General features: G+C 44.9%; 1 protein-coding gene across 1 annotated transcript in view; it reads right to left on the bottom strand.

The window, feature by feature from the left end:
• Positions 1-706: 706 nt before the first annotated feature.
• Positions 707-12,158, bottom strand: part of TSPAN7 (tetraspanin 7) — a 104,161-nt gene continuing 92,709 nt past the window's right edge. Inside the window, exons 6-8 of the mRNA XM_065641086.1 lie at positions 10,877-10,960; positions 2,126-2,198; positions 707-1,808 (exon numbers count right to left, since the gene is read on the bottom strand). Coding sequence (XP_065497158.1) covers positions 2,130-2,198; positions 10,877-10,960 — 153 coding nt within the window. The 3' untranslated portion in view covers positions 707-1,808; positions 2,126-2,129. The remainder of the gene's footprint in view (positions 1,809-2,125; positions 2,199-10,876; positions 10,961-12,158) is intronic.

Genomic DNA, 12,158 nt, shown 5'->3' with positions numbered 1-12,158 from the left:
GGCAGCTCCCCGGGGTTGCAGTAACCAGGTGGAAGGCACTGATGGCTGGACAGACAGACAGAGGACAGGCTGAGACTCGGGCAGCAGTACGGGCTGTGCAGACACAGGCACTGTGCAGCTCGTCCACAGGCTGGAGGCCGCAGGGCTTCCCTCCTCGAGTCTTCTTCTCTGGCCATGTTGCCGATGTTAAGGGCTTGGTCCAAAACTTCCAGGTTTAAGCTTTCATGGGCTTCCCATCAGATGTCCCAACACTTCAAGTATTCAAAGGAGAAAAATGCAAGTGCCTGCCTTTCCACAAATGCAGCAAAGATGGCTATTACCCACCATCCTCAACCCCAAATCCCTCTTCTTCCCACCCTCGCCAAAATCCGAGAGAAACTCTTAATGCCAAAACCACGTGCAGCACTAAGGATGGGATAATTAAACGCTGCAGATCGTTACCAGTCACAAGAAGAAAAATTGCAAAGCAGAGGGTATGTATTTGTCACGTGGTGAAACCAGCTGTGGAAGGTTTTTCTACGAGTTCTGAAACAATTCCAGCTCTTTCTCTTTTTTCCAAGGGTAGTAACATTTTTCTGTCACAAGCAAGTTAGCTGCTAAAATATGCATAAAGACATGTCATTCCAAGCTGTGCACTTGCGTTTCATGTTCACTTCCCCCCTTGAAAGAGTTTTGTTATGACTAAAGAATGAAAAGGAAGCAGCTAGAAATTTGTAATGGTTCCATTTATTAATACGTATATCACAAATACTCACAATATCAATGCATTCTCGTTGGCATGCTAGACAGAGGCATTATTAAAAAAGTCCTATTTTTTTAAAAAGGTTTTAAACTTTTGCTTTCCCCCAAAAATATTTCATATGCCTGTTCTTTTGTGATTGTGTGTGTGTGTGTTTTTATTTAGATTTGATTCAACAATGTATTTGGTGGCTGCAACCTCAATGCAAAAAGAAAGAAAAAGAAAGAACAGGAAAAAAGTATGAAGGCCGCAGTACAGCACAGTTCAATTAGTTCATAACTACCTAATAAAAATAAAGTAAGCAAAATTCCTGCCTTCACAGTAAGCAACAACACAGCTTAATAACAGTATTACACAGGATCAGGTTCAGAGGCAAAATGCACTAGACAAAGCCTACTGGGATACGCACTAGGCATACAACACTGAGTAAGAATCAAAGATGTAGAAGAACATCAGGAATAATGGTTCCCTTCAAGCACAACATTTTAACATCATTTTCAAGTATCTTTATGTTATGTTTCTGATTCCTTTTGTTTTTAGGGACGGGGGGCAGGCGCAGGGCAGGGGGAAAGGATGAAAAACCTTAGTAAAGCAATAAACAAGAAATTAAGATAAAACCAAAAGAATATATATTTCATATACCGGTTTATATGAATGTGTGCAACACTTATTAACCATGGTGAAAGGCTAATTACGCCCTCCAGTCACTACATGCACAGCCCGATCAATGCTGTTAATGAATTACCTTTGTTAACTTACGATGCAACTACTGTGTGACCAAGAACATACATACGGTGCCGTCCTACGCCCAGCCATAGGGATGGGGTCGGGGTCCGGAGGCCGAGGGGACCCGGCTGCTGTCGGTGGCACGGCGGTACTTCACAGAATGGTACACTACACATGAGACAGAATTCGGGAGGTGGGGTGCGAGTGCGCGCACGTGCTCGTGTCGGGGTGTGGGTGGGCGTGCGTGCGAGAGACAGTGTGTGCTATAACATTCGTTTCAGTCTTTCTCCAATTCTGCAGCTCCTGATCTTGGGACAGGCTCTGGGCTTCGCGCTCTGAAAGACTGGGGTGGGGATGATAAAAGAAAAGAAGTGGGTTGCTTTGGTCACTAACGGTGTGGATGTTTTTCAGGAAGAAAACCAAGATGACAAAATATGCAATAGTATGTTTCCCTGGTTTTGTTTTATTATTATTTTTTCCCCCACCGAAGAGAATATTGCAATGAAAAACCCAAAGCAAAGTATTCCGTGGGAAGACTTAATTTTCCATGGACATGCTGAGCATCTAAAACTTGCCTGCTATCTTCGGCAGAAGCAGCACAGCCATGACAATACACAGGAACATATATAGCATACCGCATAGAAAGTGGGGAAAGCTCACCTTGTTACACCATCTCGTACTGGTTAGCAGTAATAAACCGGGACAGACAGCATGCCAGCAGCATCCCAATCAACTGTTCCGGACAAGAATAAAAGTAGAATAGAAGTTAAATTAAATGAATTCAGAGCAAAAGAGAGACCATGGTAAGCAAAGATTTCATGTTCTGGAGTTATTATGCACAGCATATCTATGCCCTATTTTAAGGACCATTCTCGTCAGAAAAACAGCATTAAAATCTCCCATCTTTCTTCGTCGGATCTTCCTCTTGACTGTTATCAGGGCGTATTTATTTGATAGACAGCATGTCTTTTTACTGCTTTTCAAACCCGTCAGCACCGCCTGGCCGAGTCAGCCATGGATGGGTGCGCTGGGGGGGGTACCAGCACCCTACTGGCTGCGGGTCACTCGCAAGCTCCACCTGGGTCCCTCGCCACAACGGAGAGCCAGCAGCCCCCTTCGCTTTGTTAACAGTGTGCTGGGGAAAAGCTTCCAAATGCCCCAGAGTGGTTACGCTTTCTTTATAAATGATGCAGCACCGGAGAAATGAGCGTTATAAATCCGGAAATAAATTTTAAAAATGCCTTTTGCTATTCCCTGGGCTGTCACTCAGATTATTGAAAACAGATCCCTGGCTTCCACTCGTCAATAAGCACTCAGTCATTTCAACGTTTTGCCTATAGCAGTTTGTTAGCATTTCCTGCATATGCTGACAGTGTTAATATACCATAAATAATTCAACCTTGCTTTTCTCATTTGGATGGGTCAATTAATTAACTCATGAGTGTATCCAGATTGTTACAGCTCATCCCTGGCTATAGAGGTGAGGCGAGACGGCCGTCTCTGCAGGGGGACCAGCCTTCCCTGGACGTGGCTCCAAGCAAGGGCTGTCACAGCTGCTCCAGTTGTGCCCATGGGCCACCACCTCTGCCCATCTCCTGCTGCCGCCGACAGAGCGCATTGTGGGGGGAGCAGTGCTTAAGGAGGGGGATCACAACCTTTTGGCAGCAGCAGAGCTCCCTCAGACCAGCAGAGCACACGTAGGTAACGCCTGGCTGGCTGCTTATCCCAGCTGGCTCCTTCTTCTATTTCACGCTTGGGATTGCGTGTCCTTTCCCCTAGACCATCAGCGCTCCCTGTTAACGTGATCATCATCAAAATATACATCTTCTCTACTAGCCAATTGCTTGATTTGGGTTGGCATCAGCCCAGAGCAAGACCAAGCCAGGGTACATCAAATCCAAATAAACTGTTTTCTGCCCCTAAGATGTCACATTCCTGGTCAGGCCACGCTTCATTTGCCAGAAATTTTCTCCCTTTCCTGTTCCAGAACAGTTCTGGATATCTCAAAAGGACACAGAGTCACCTTTAAAAGCAGGCTGAACCTCCACTGTCCCCCATGTGCACCTCCCCATTTTGGCACCAAATACTAAGGATGACAGCGCCTTGGTTCTAACTAGAGGTGGGGCACAGATACCACCTCCTGACCAACCTCCAGTAAAAACCTAAGCTACTAGGTTTTGTGGGCTGTATTTTCACGGTTGCCAAAGGAGATGTGGGTGCCAAAAACCCTCCTCAGCTTTTGAAAATTTCACTTGATACCAAGAAGACATTTTAGCTATCTGGTTGCCTTTTCTACTAAACTTCTCTAGATCGGTGCTCAAGCAGAAAACTTATTTGGTAGCTGGAGTGCTCACACACTCAGCCAGGACACCATGGGCTGGTGACGATGAGGATGTACGCGTATTCAGGCTGAACTTTAAATGTCCACACTTAAATATTCCAGTCACCAGGAGGACGATATTTGGGGAGCATTGCTGAAAACTCACTACATTCTGTGGGTTTACCAGAGAGTCTTTAACACTCCCACTGCTTACTCATGTGATGTTTCATGAGCTCAGTTCAATTTTGGATAATTTCCCATAGCAAATCCCTGATACATGTTTCTCCATGCTCTGACAGGCAGAATAGAGTAAGTGCCTCTGGGTGGCCCTGTCCCACTGCTTCGCTATCCCTTTTCTGTGTTTGTGGTACCTTTCAGCCTTCTCTCACCTTCCTCAGCTGGTCTCAGAGCTTACTTCTCTGCCTTACTGCATTTTTCATTAAGATGAACTTCACCATGTATTTCATCCTATTTATTTTCACCGAGCAAATTCCATAGAATCATAGAATGTCCTGAATTGGAAGGGACCCACAAGGATCATCGAGTCCAACTCCTGTCCCTGCACAGGACAACCCCACAGGTCACACCATGTGTCTGAGGGCTTGTCCAGTCTCTGCTTGAACACTGTCAGGCTTGGGGCCGGGACACCTCCCTGGGGAGCCTGTTCCAGTGTCCACCACCCTCTGGGGGAAGAACCTTTTCCTAATGTCCAACCTAAACCTCCCCTGGCACATCTTCCTGCCATTCCCTCGGGTTCTGTCACTGGTCACCAGAGAGAGGAGCTCAGCACCTGCCCCTCCTCCTCCCCTTGTGAGGCAGCTGTAGCCCCGTGAGGTCTCCCCTCAGTCTCCTCCAGGCTCAACAAACCCAGTGACTTTAGCCGCTCCTCATACGGCTTCCCCTCCCAGCCCTTCACCAACTCCATAGCCCTGCTCTGGACACTCTCCGGTAGCTTTATGTCCTTTTTATCCTGTGTTGCCCAGAAGGGCACCCAGTGCTCCAGGCGAGGCCGCACCAGTGCAGAGCAGAGCGGGACAATCCCCTCCCTGCCCGGCTGGCCATGCTGTGCTGGATGCACCCAGGACACGGGTGGCCCTCTTGGCTGCCAGGGACACTGTTGGCTCATGTTCAACTTGCCATCGTCCAGAACCCCCAGATGCCTCTCTGTGGAGCTGCTTTCCAGCATCTCGTCCCCCTGTCCGTATGTACAGCCAGGGCTGCTGTGCCCCAGGTGCAAAATCTGGCACTTAATCCAATCCAGACCCAAGTCAGTTCCTCCTTCATCCTACAATGGCCAACGAGGTATATACATTCAAGTTTACTGTTGTGATTGTTTTGTCTTGTTTTGTTTTGTTTTATGTCTGTACCATGAGGTACTTATTATTTCCCATCAAGAGCATCCAGATTACAGCCATCGTTGTTCCTGGACACAATCTGCTGCTTGTATCACGTTTACTGGGGAAAGATTCTGCAGCCTGTACAAATAGCAAGCCATGGGCTTTTCTTCCCCCCTTCAGCTCTAACAGCCCTCCTTGGCTGCCTTTAATTAGAGATTCTTCTGATTTACACAGCCTGTCACTCTAATAATCAGCGTGTCTAAGCTTTGTAGCATTTGCAGGCATGTGACAAGGTTTTGATTTAATCAAGTCACTCCGAAGAAAAATGGCAGGTTACACATTAATGTATCTTTCTGATTTTTGGCCCACTTGTTAATCCTTGGCTCTAACCATATGCTGTTTTATGCATTTAAGTGGTTATAGTACCATATTGTTAAACTTTTATCTTTCAAAAATAACGGCATGCATATTGAGCCATTGCATACACATTGTATACAACATTTCTAGCTTTACCAGGATATAGCAGAGCTGTAATAAATATCTTAGAAGTAGTTTGAACAAACATGTAAAACCATGTATTTTCCAAGGTGTGTAGTCTCCCACATTTAACCACAAGAGCACTGTCCCTCCCATAGCCAACAAGCAATACCATTTAAAGCTGCTGAATTTTCCTCATGGTGCTCTTTCATTACAGCTGTAACTACAGTCCTCTGTATTTAAATCAGGTTAGAGGCTCCCAGTCTGCAAACCACAAATGAGCGCTCTCCACCCCCCCTTGCTCTCTGCATTTCCTGGATCACTTGCAAGCTCTGCTCTTCAGACGGGAGGAAGCCCCTTATCCTATTGTGCAGCAGGTGCCCGCAGCTCCTTTGAAAAACCTGAGGAATCAGCATAAAAGGATTCCTGCAAAGAAACTAGCTGCTAGAAGCTGCATTCATTTCTCTTCATTCCCATTGTCTCTCAAATGCCCCATCTCAGCTTTCATCCCCTTATTAATTTTCTAAATTTTATTTTATAGTCCCAGTTTTTTGAGTGCTAAGATGCCCGACTTGTTTCTGCATTTGTATTCTCTCTCAGTTCTTCCCCTTCTTCTAAGATTGTCCCAGTCTTTCGAACTATTATATGGAAAACTGAGAGTTTGCCTTGGAACCTCTGGTCTTGCCACAGGAAACTTGACAAATTAGAGCACTGGGGAACCCACATCCCTCAGGTGTGTCTCCTGTACTACCATCCTGTTGGCCAAAGCTCATTTGAGAGAGCACAATGCAGTGCATGAGTTCTTCAGCTCTCCATGGTTTCTAGGAGTCATCTCAGGCATATCTCAGTTCTGATCATTGAAATCTATCCACAGTAACTTCCTAGCAATCTTATCTCCTATCACATACATAATAACTGGCTTTTTAATATAGTTATTTTGCCGAAGTTAAAATTGACTGGAAGCTGTCCTACATGACATATTTCTTACAGCTTATTAGACTGAAGAGAAACTGAAGTGCAATTTGAATTTCATTTTATTTTGGGTCTTGGTATTTTCACCATTTCTTAGTCTTTGAGAGAATTTCTGTAAATAGAAATGTGTTGAACTAACTTGGAATTCATCGGCAGAACGGGTAAGCTAAAACTGTTGTGGTGTTTTGTTTTGTTTTGTTTTAATCCATCAGGAATAATTGTTTAGCTCAATGATTTACCCTGCCATCTTCTCAAAATGCAAATCTCCAAGCATCTAGGTTCCCTGACTCTATTTTAGAAGACAGAGAATTTTCTACGTCACATGTCGCCTACCTGAGTCAGCCTCCTGTGCTGTAGTATGCCTCTGGCACAGGTCCTATCTCCATGCTGAATCCACAGTGATTAGTATTTAGAAGCCACAAAATTAGTCTTATATTAGATTTCAAGTCACATATTGGATCTTGATACGGATGCCACTCCCTAACCCTGGTGCAAGGGGTGACTGAGGTGTAATCCTGTGCTAGGGCCACATCTCAGCCTCTCTATACTCAGAGAGGAGTTGCAGCAGACAAGGTAGGTGATGTCTGCGTCAGAACTGTGTCCACAGTCAGGCAGAGCTACTCACATTAACATTAATAGTAAAGAGGGCAGGTGGGTGCTGCACCATGGAGAGGGACTGTAGCCACATGAGGACACATCTTCAAATTATGGGAACCGCGGGTGCTCAGGAGCTGGTTTTGAGCACGTGGAATGCACCTGGCTTCCAGTCCTTCAGTAGAAAAGGAATAATTTGGCCTTAACACTGCACTCAGACTCCCCTACTCAGGGACTCTACTGCAACCACAATCTATAAACCCGTCCAAACCTTGCCTCTTGTGCCCCTGCACTGTAGTTTTATCTAGGCAAAACTTCATCATCTGTGCTGCTTGCATAATTTTTTTCTCTTTTGGGCACAACAAAGCGATCACTTTGCTGCTCTGAAGAGCACCTGCTAAACTGAAATTATTCCAGCTGGAAGTCAGCATTGGCATATAATTCCAAAAAGTCAAATTGTATTTTATCATTATTATTTCAAACCCGAGGAGCAGTGCAGACGGCGTCAGCAACACAGCAGTTTTTTTAAAACTCTGACTCCGATTGGGAGGTCTGTGCCAGGCCTGTAAGATGTGTAATGCCATTACATCAACTTCCCCTGTTTCTGGGAATCAGCACATTCCCCACACTAGTCAACACCTAAAGAATCACGTGAAGGAAAGGCATTGAGCATGCTTTACTGTAGAAGAGCAACATGATCTGATTTGTCTTTTATTTAGATTAAGCCTATTCTCAGTAGGAAGAGCGAAACCTCGCCTGCAGCTGGAGCACTGCCTGGCATTACTGCCAGCCACGGTTAACCTGAAATCAATTTGTATACACTGTCCCTAATTGGGTCCAGCAAAACAGATTAGGCAGTAAATAATAACTGGCCGCCTTCTATTCTTCACACCCCAGGAGAGATGCATTTTTCTGCCCTGCATCCTCTCTCTTCTCCTTTTTACACATTCACAAACACCCAAGCAGCTGAGTATCCACCCAGTGCCAAAGCCTTGCGCTTACGCAGGGGAGTGACGTCCCCAGCTGGCAGCAGGGCACACGCTGCCATCAGGCAGCCTGAGGTGCCAACGCCACATCAAAACATACTTCAATTTTCACTCGGAGCTGCAGCAGCACCGTGCCTCCCTCCGTGCTGCCTGCAGCCTGTTGCGCTGGTCTCGCCTTGTGCCGAATGGCTCCTGCGGCAGGGGCCACGCTCTGCCCGCCCGCCTGTCCCTGTCCTGCTCACAAATAACTCATGGCCTAGGGTAAACACCCGGCATGTGCCAAAATACAAAGGGTTTGGAGGGGAAGCCGTATGAGGAGCAGCTAAAGTCACTGGGTTTGTTGAGCCTGGAGGAGATTGAGGGGAGACCTCACGGGGCTACAGCTGCCTCACAAGGGGAGGAGGAGGGGCAGGCGCTGAGCTCCTCTCTGGTGACCAGTGACAGAACCCGAGGGAATGTCAGGAAGATGTGCCAGGGGAGGTTTAGGTTGGACATGAGGAAAAGGTTCTTCCCCCAGAGGGTGGTGGACACTGGAACAGGCTCCCCAGGGAGGTGTCCCGGCCCCAAGCCTGACAGTGTTCAAGAAGAGACTGGACAAGCCCTCAGACACATGGTGTGAACTGCGGGGTTGTCCTGTGCAGGGATGGGAGTTGGAATCAATGATCCTCGTGGGTCCCTTCCAACTCAGGACATTCTATGACTCTACTAATAATTCCAGCTGTACTCTTCCTACAGTCTCCCTCCCAGCTGCAAACAACTTTCAGGCAAGATAACATGATGCTTTGCCTATCATACATACAATATACTGATTAAAGGCTTTCAGGTCCTGATTGAGGCATTTGCCCCAGCAGCATATGGATTGTAAAAATCTAGTCACCCCATTTTTCTTTTGGATAGTTTTACATGCGGCATTTAAAAAGATGCTTTATAGCCTTCTGGCTCTCTAGAAACCAAACTGAAATAAGAGCTCAGAGTTCTGTAGCATTAATCAAGTCATAATCAAAGTTGGAGAAGAATATCAAGACAACCATGACCATGACCGACCATTCAACAAGAACTAGAATAATTTACTGAAAACAAACAAACAAACCAACCTCTCCCTGCTCCACGCACCAACAACTCCAGACTGATGGTTTCACCGCTTCTGTATCCTGAAGACCTGACACCCATGCACATGCTCTGGGTGCTGGCAATATGACAAACCAAAGTTTATGCCCACATGAAACAGGCTGACAGGCCAAATCATGGGCTTCTCACATCTAACACCTAGGCCAGAAGGCATCAGGTTTCCAGATGTGCCCAAGGCAGAGCAGTCAGCTGGTCTGAGCACAAACCGTTTTGGGGCTCCCTCGGGTTGTATGTATGTTGACCGAGAAGATGTGGTGGCCATTTTCCACATGGCTTGGGGACAGTTACTCTGAAGAACCTGGAGGCCATTGTAACTGCTGAGCAAATTAAAACTCAAGAGAGATGTGACTAAACTGCCACGCAGCCAAGCACGGGCTGACCACATGGGGCAGCAGGGGCAAGAGGGCAGCCACAGCCCTCCCATTAATTCACTTGTCCACCATCAGCAACGGCACTGATAAATCTCTTGTTTCCAGTGCGGCACGGTGTAAACCTACAGCTTACTAACCGAATTCATGAGTTTTAAGAAGAAGTCAAATAATTTTTCCTAGCATCTCATTTTTTCCAGCCACTCGATAAACATGTCATTTAACAGATATATTCATATTTTCAGTGCTGCCTCAGGACCTAGATTTTTAATACTGTGTGAATGAAGCAAATGAAAGTTGCATTATAGTTTTTGAATATGACGTTTTCAGTTGTACTGTGTGCTCTCTGCAGAGAGAAAGCAGATTGCCTCTCAGGTAAAAGTGGTTCAGGCATCATATATGTCGCTGTGCATTTTTGCTGAACCATTTTGCAAGCACTTTTGCATTGCTCATGTTTCCCTCTCTCTCATTTTTGCATGTTTCCAGGAGAGCCCTTGCTATCACATATAAAGTGACTAGTATAAAGGAGCATCTTGTTGAAAGATGCAGGTGTTTTCCTGCCCCTTCTTGATCAGAAGATTCTGACCAGACCCTTAGTTTCCCCAACCCCTATCTAGGTAAATGCAGTTTGAATATCAGGGAGCAGCAAACACCTTCTTAGCTCCCCTTTGGTCCCTCCCATGCCAAACTCCTTTTAGTGCAGGCAGGGAGCTGGTTCAACAATCTGATTTTGGCAGATCTCTGCTCAGTGTTCAGTGCTGAAATGAAAAAAATAAATAAAATCTGTCATCCAAACCAGGTGCACCCTCCAGGCTCCAGGTCCAGGATGGGGAGGCCTGAAGATACACTGCTATTTGAATTCTAGACTCCTTTAACTAATAATAAGGGTGCTTAGAAGATAGAAGCCTATCCAAACAATGGATAAACTATTTGTCTTCTTAGCTGTTTATGCTCCATTTAAGCCAATGTTTTATTAGGTTAACCTCTGTTTGACCCAGTGGAGGGACAAGTTGTTTTCCTTGAGCTAGTCATTAGCTGAACCGTAACTGATATTCCCAAGGAGAAACTTCATTTAAGTTGAAAAAAAGAAAATCAATGAACAGATGACCTCAGGACTAACGAGCGTGCTGAGTTCAGTCCCTTTCCATAATCCTTCCTTCCTTGAAGTCTGGGTAAAGAAAGAGAGAGAGAGGGATAAAAAGGGGGAAGGGAAGTGTTTATGCACTTACCTGTGAGAACGCAATCCCAAAAGCCACTCCAGCTATGATTCCCATATTTGTCTCCATAAAACTGGTCACCAAGTCATAACAGCCCTGAAAAACAAAGATAATCATTCCTTGTATTGACCTTCCCTGCCATTAACGCATACGTAGAAATTTCTCATTTAAAATGGACTTGGGCTAGACAATATTTTTGCTGTAATTTCCAACAATGTCACCTTTTTATTTAATAGCAGTTCTGAGTGAATGATGGAAAGTGGTGGCAAAATCAGTTCTTTTTAAAAACAAACGTATTTCAGTACTTTTAAAAGCTAAATGTGATGTCGGACTCATTTTTATAGGTCTTATTGAAGTCAGTTTGTATTGTTTTAAAAATATTAATATAGCTTTGACCTGAAACAAAATCACTAACAGTATACGGTAATGTTATAATACAATAGAGATGTCAAAAACTAATAAATGATGCTGATCTCCTTATAGTCTGGATATTTAATACCGGCATGCTTCAGGTGTCTAGTGAGGCATTTTGCTTGCCTTCACCTGTCAAAAGACACCAGACAAGGTATTGAGTAGTATATAACTTGAGACCATATAACAAAGTTATCGAGGGTTTTGTATGAAGTTTCTTGGTTCGTTTGCTCTTGGACATAAAATTCCCTGTCCTGATCCCTAAACCCAATTTTCTCTCTCTAGCTCAGAATCTGACTCTATCAGATGACTTGCTTCCTCATGCTTCAATTCACAGCCCACTCTGGGGCCAGAAGATTCATACACATTTCTGTCCTTCTCTTGGATGGGCTTTTTTGAGATGTCCCCCTCAGTATGATAATTTTCACCAAGTTTCTGCCCTCACTTCCTTTACCGCACGAAAAATCATTTGAAATTATAATAGTTCTCATAGTTTGTGGTGTCTAAATGAATCTAAACAAGTGATGCAAAACTTGAAGAAAAAAAGGATCACATCGCTTTTTTCTTTCATTAGTAACCTATCTGCCCACACAATACAAAGCCACCTTTTGGCCCCTTTTGCCAAGCTTCCTCAAATGACCAACACCATTTTCAGTGTAAAGCCAGTTCCAAGGCATTTTATCTAATGGTATAACTTTATGCACTTTATCAGAAGTTGGAAAAAACCAGAAATAATAGTGAGTTCTCTTTCCCAGTTTTGACTCCTGTCCTGTAAGACAGAACTGTCTCTGCATTTCCCCTCTGTCCACACTCCCCTCACTTCTGCAAACACTTTAGGAACTCTTTATGTGACTTCAGGGAATTAGATGCTTGTGAAAAATAA

This window comes from Caloenas nicobarica, chromosome 1, assembly GCF_036013445.1.
Source record: "Caloenas nicobarica isolate bCalNic1 chromosome 1, bCalNic1.hap1, whole genome shotgun sequence".
Taxonomy (NCBI): domain Eukaryota; kingdom Metazoa; phylum Chordata; class Aves; order Columbiformes; family Columbidae; genus Caloenas; species Caloenas nicobarica.
The sequence above is the reverse complement of the archived record's forward strand: the minus strand, read 5'-3'. Positions and strand labels throughout refer to the sequence as shown.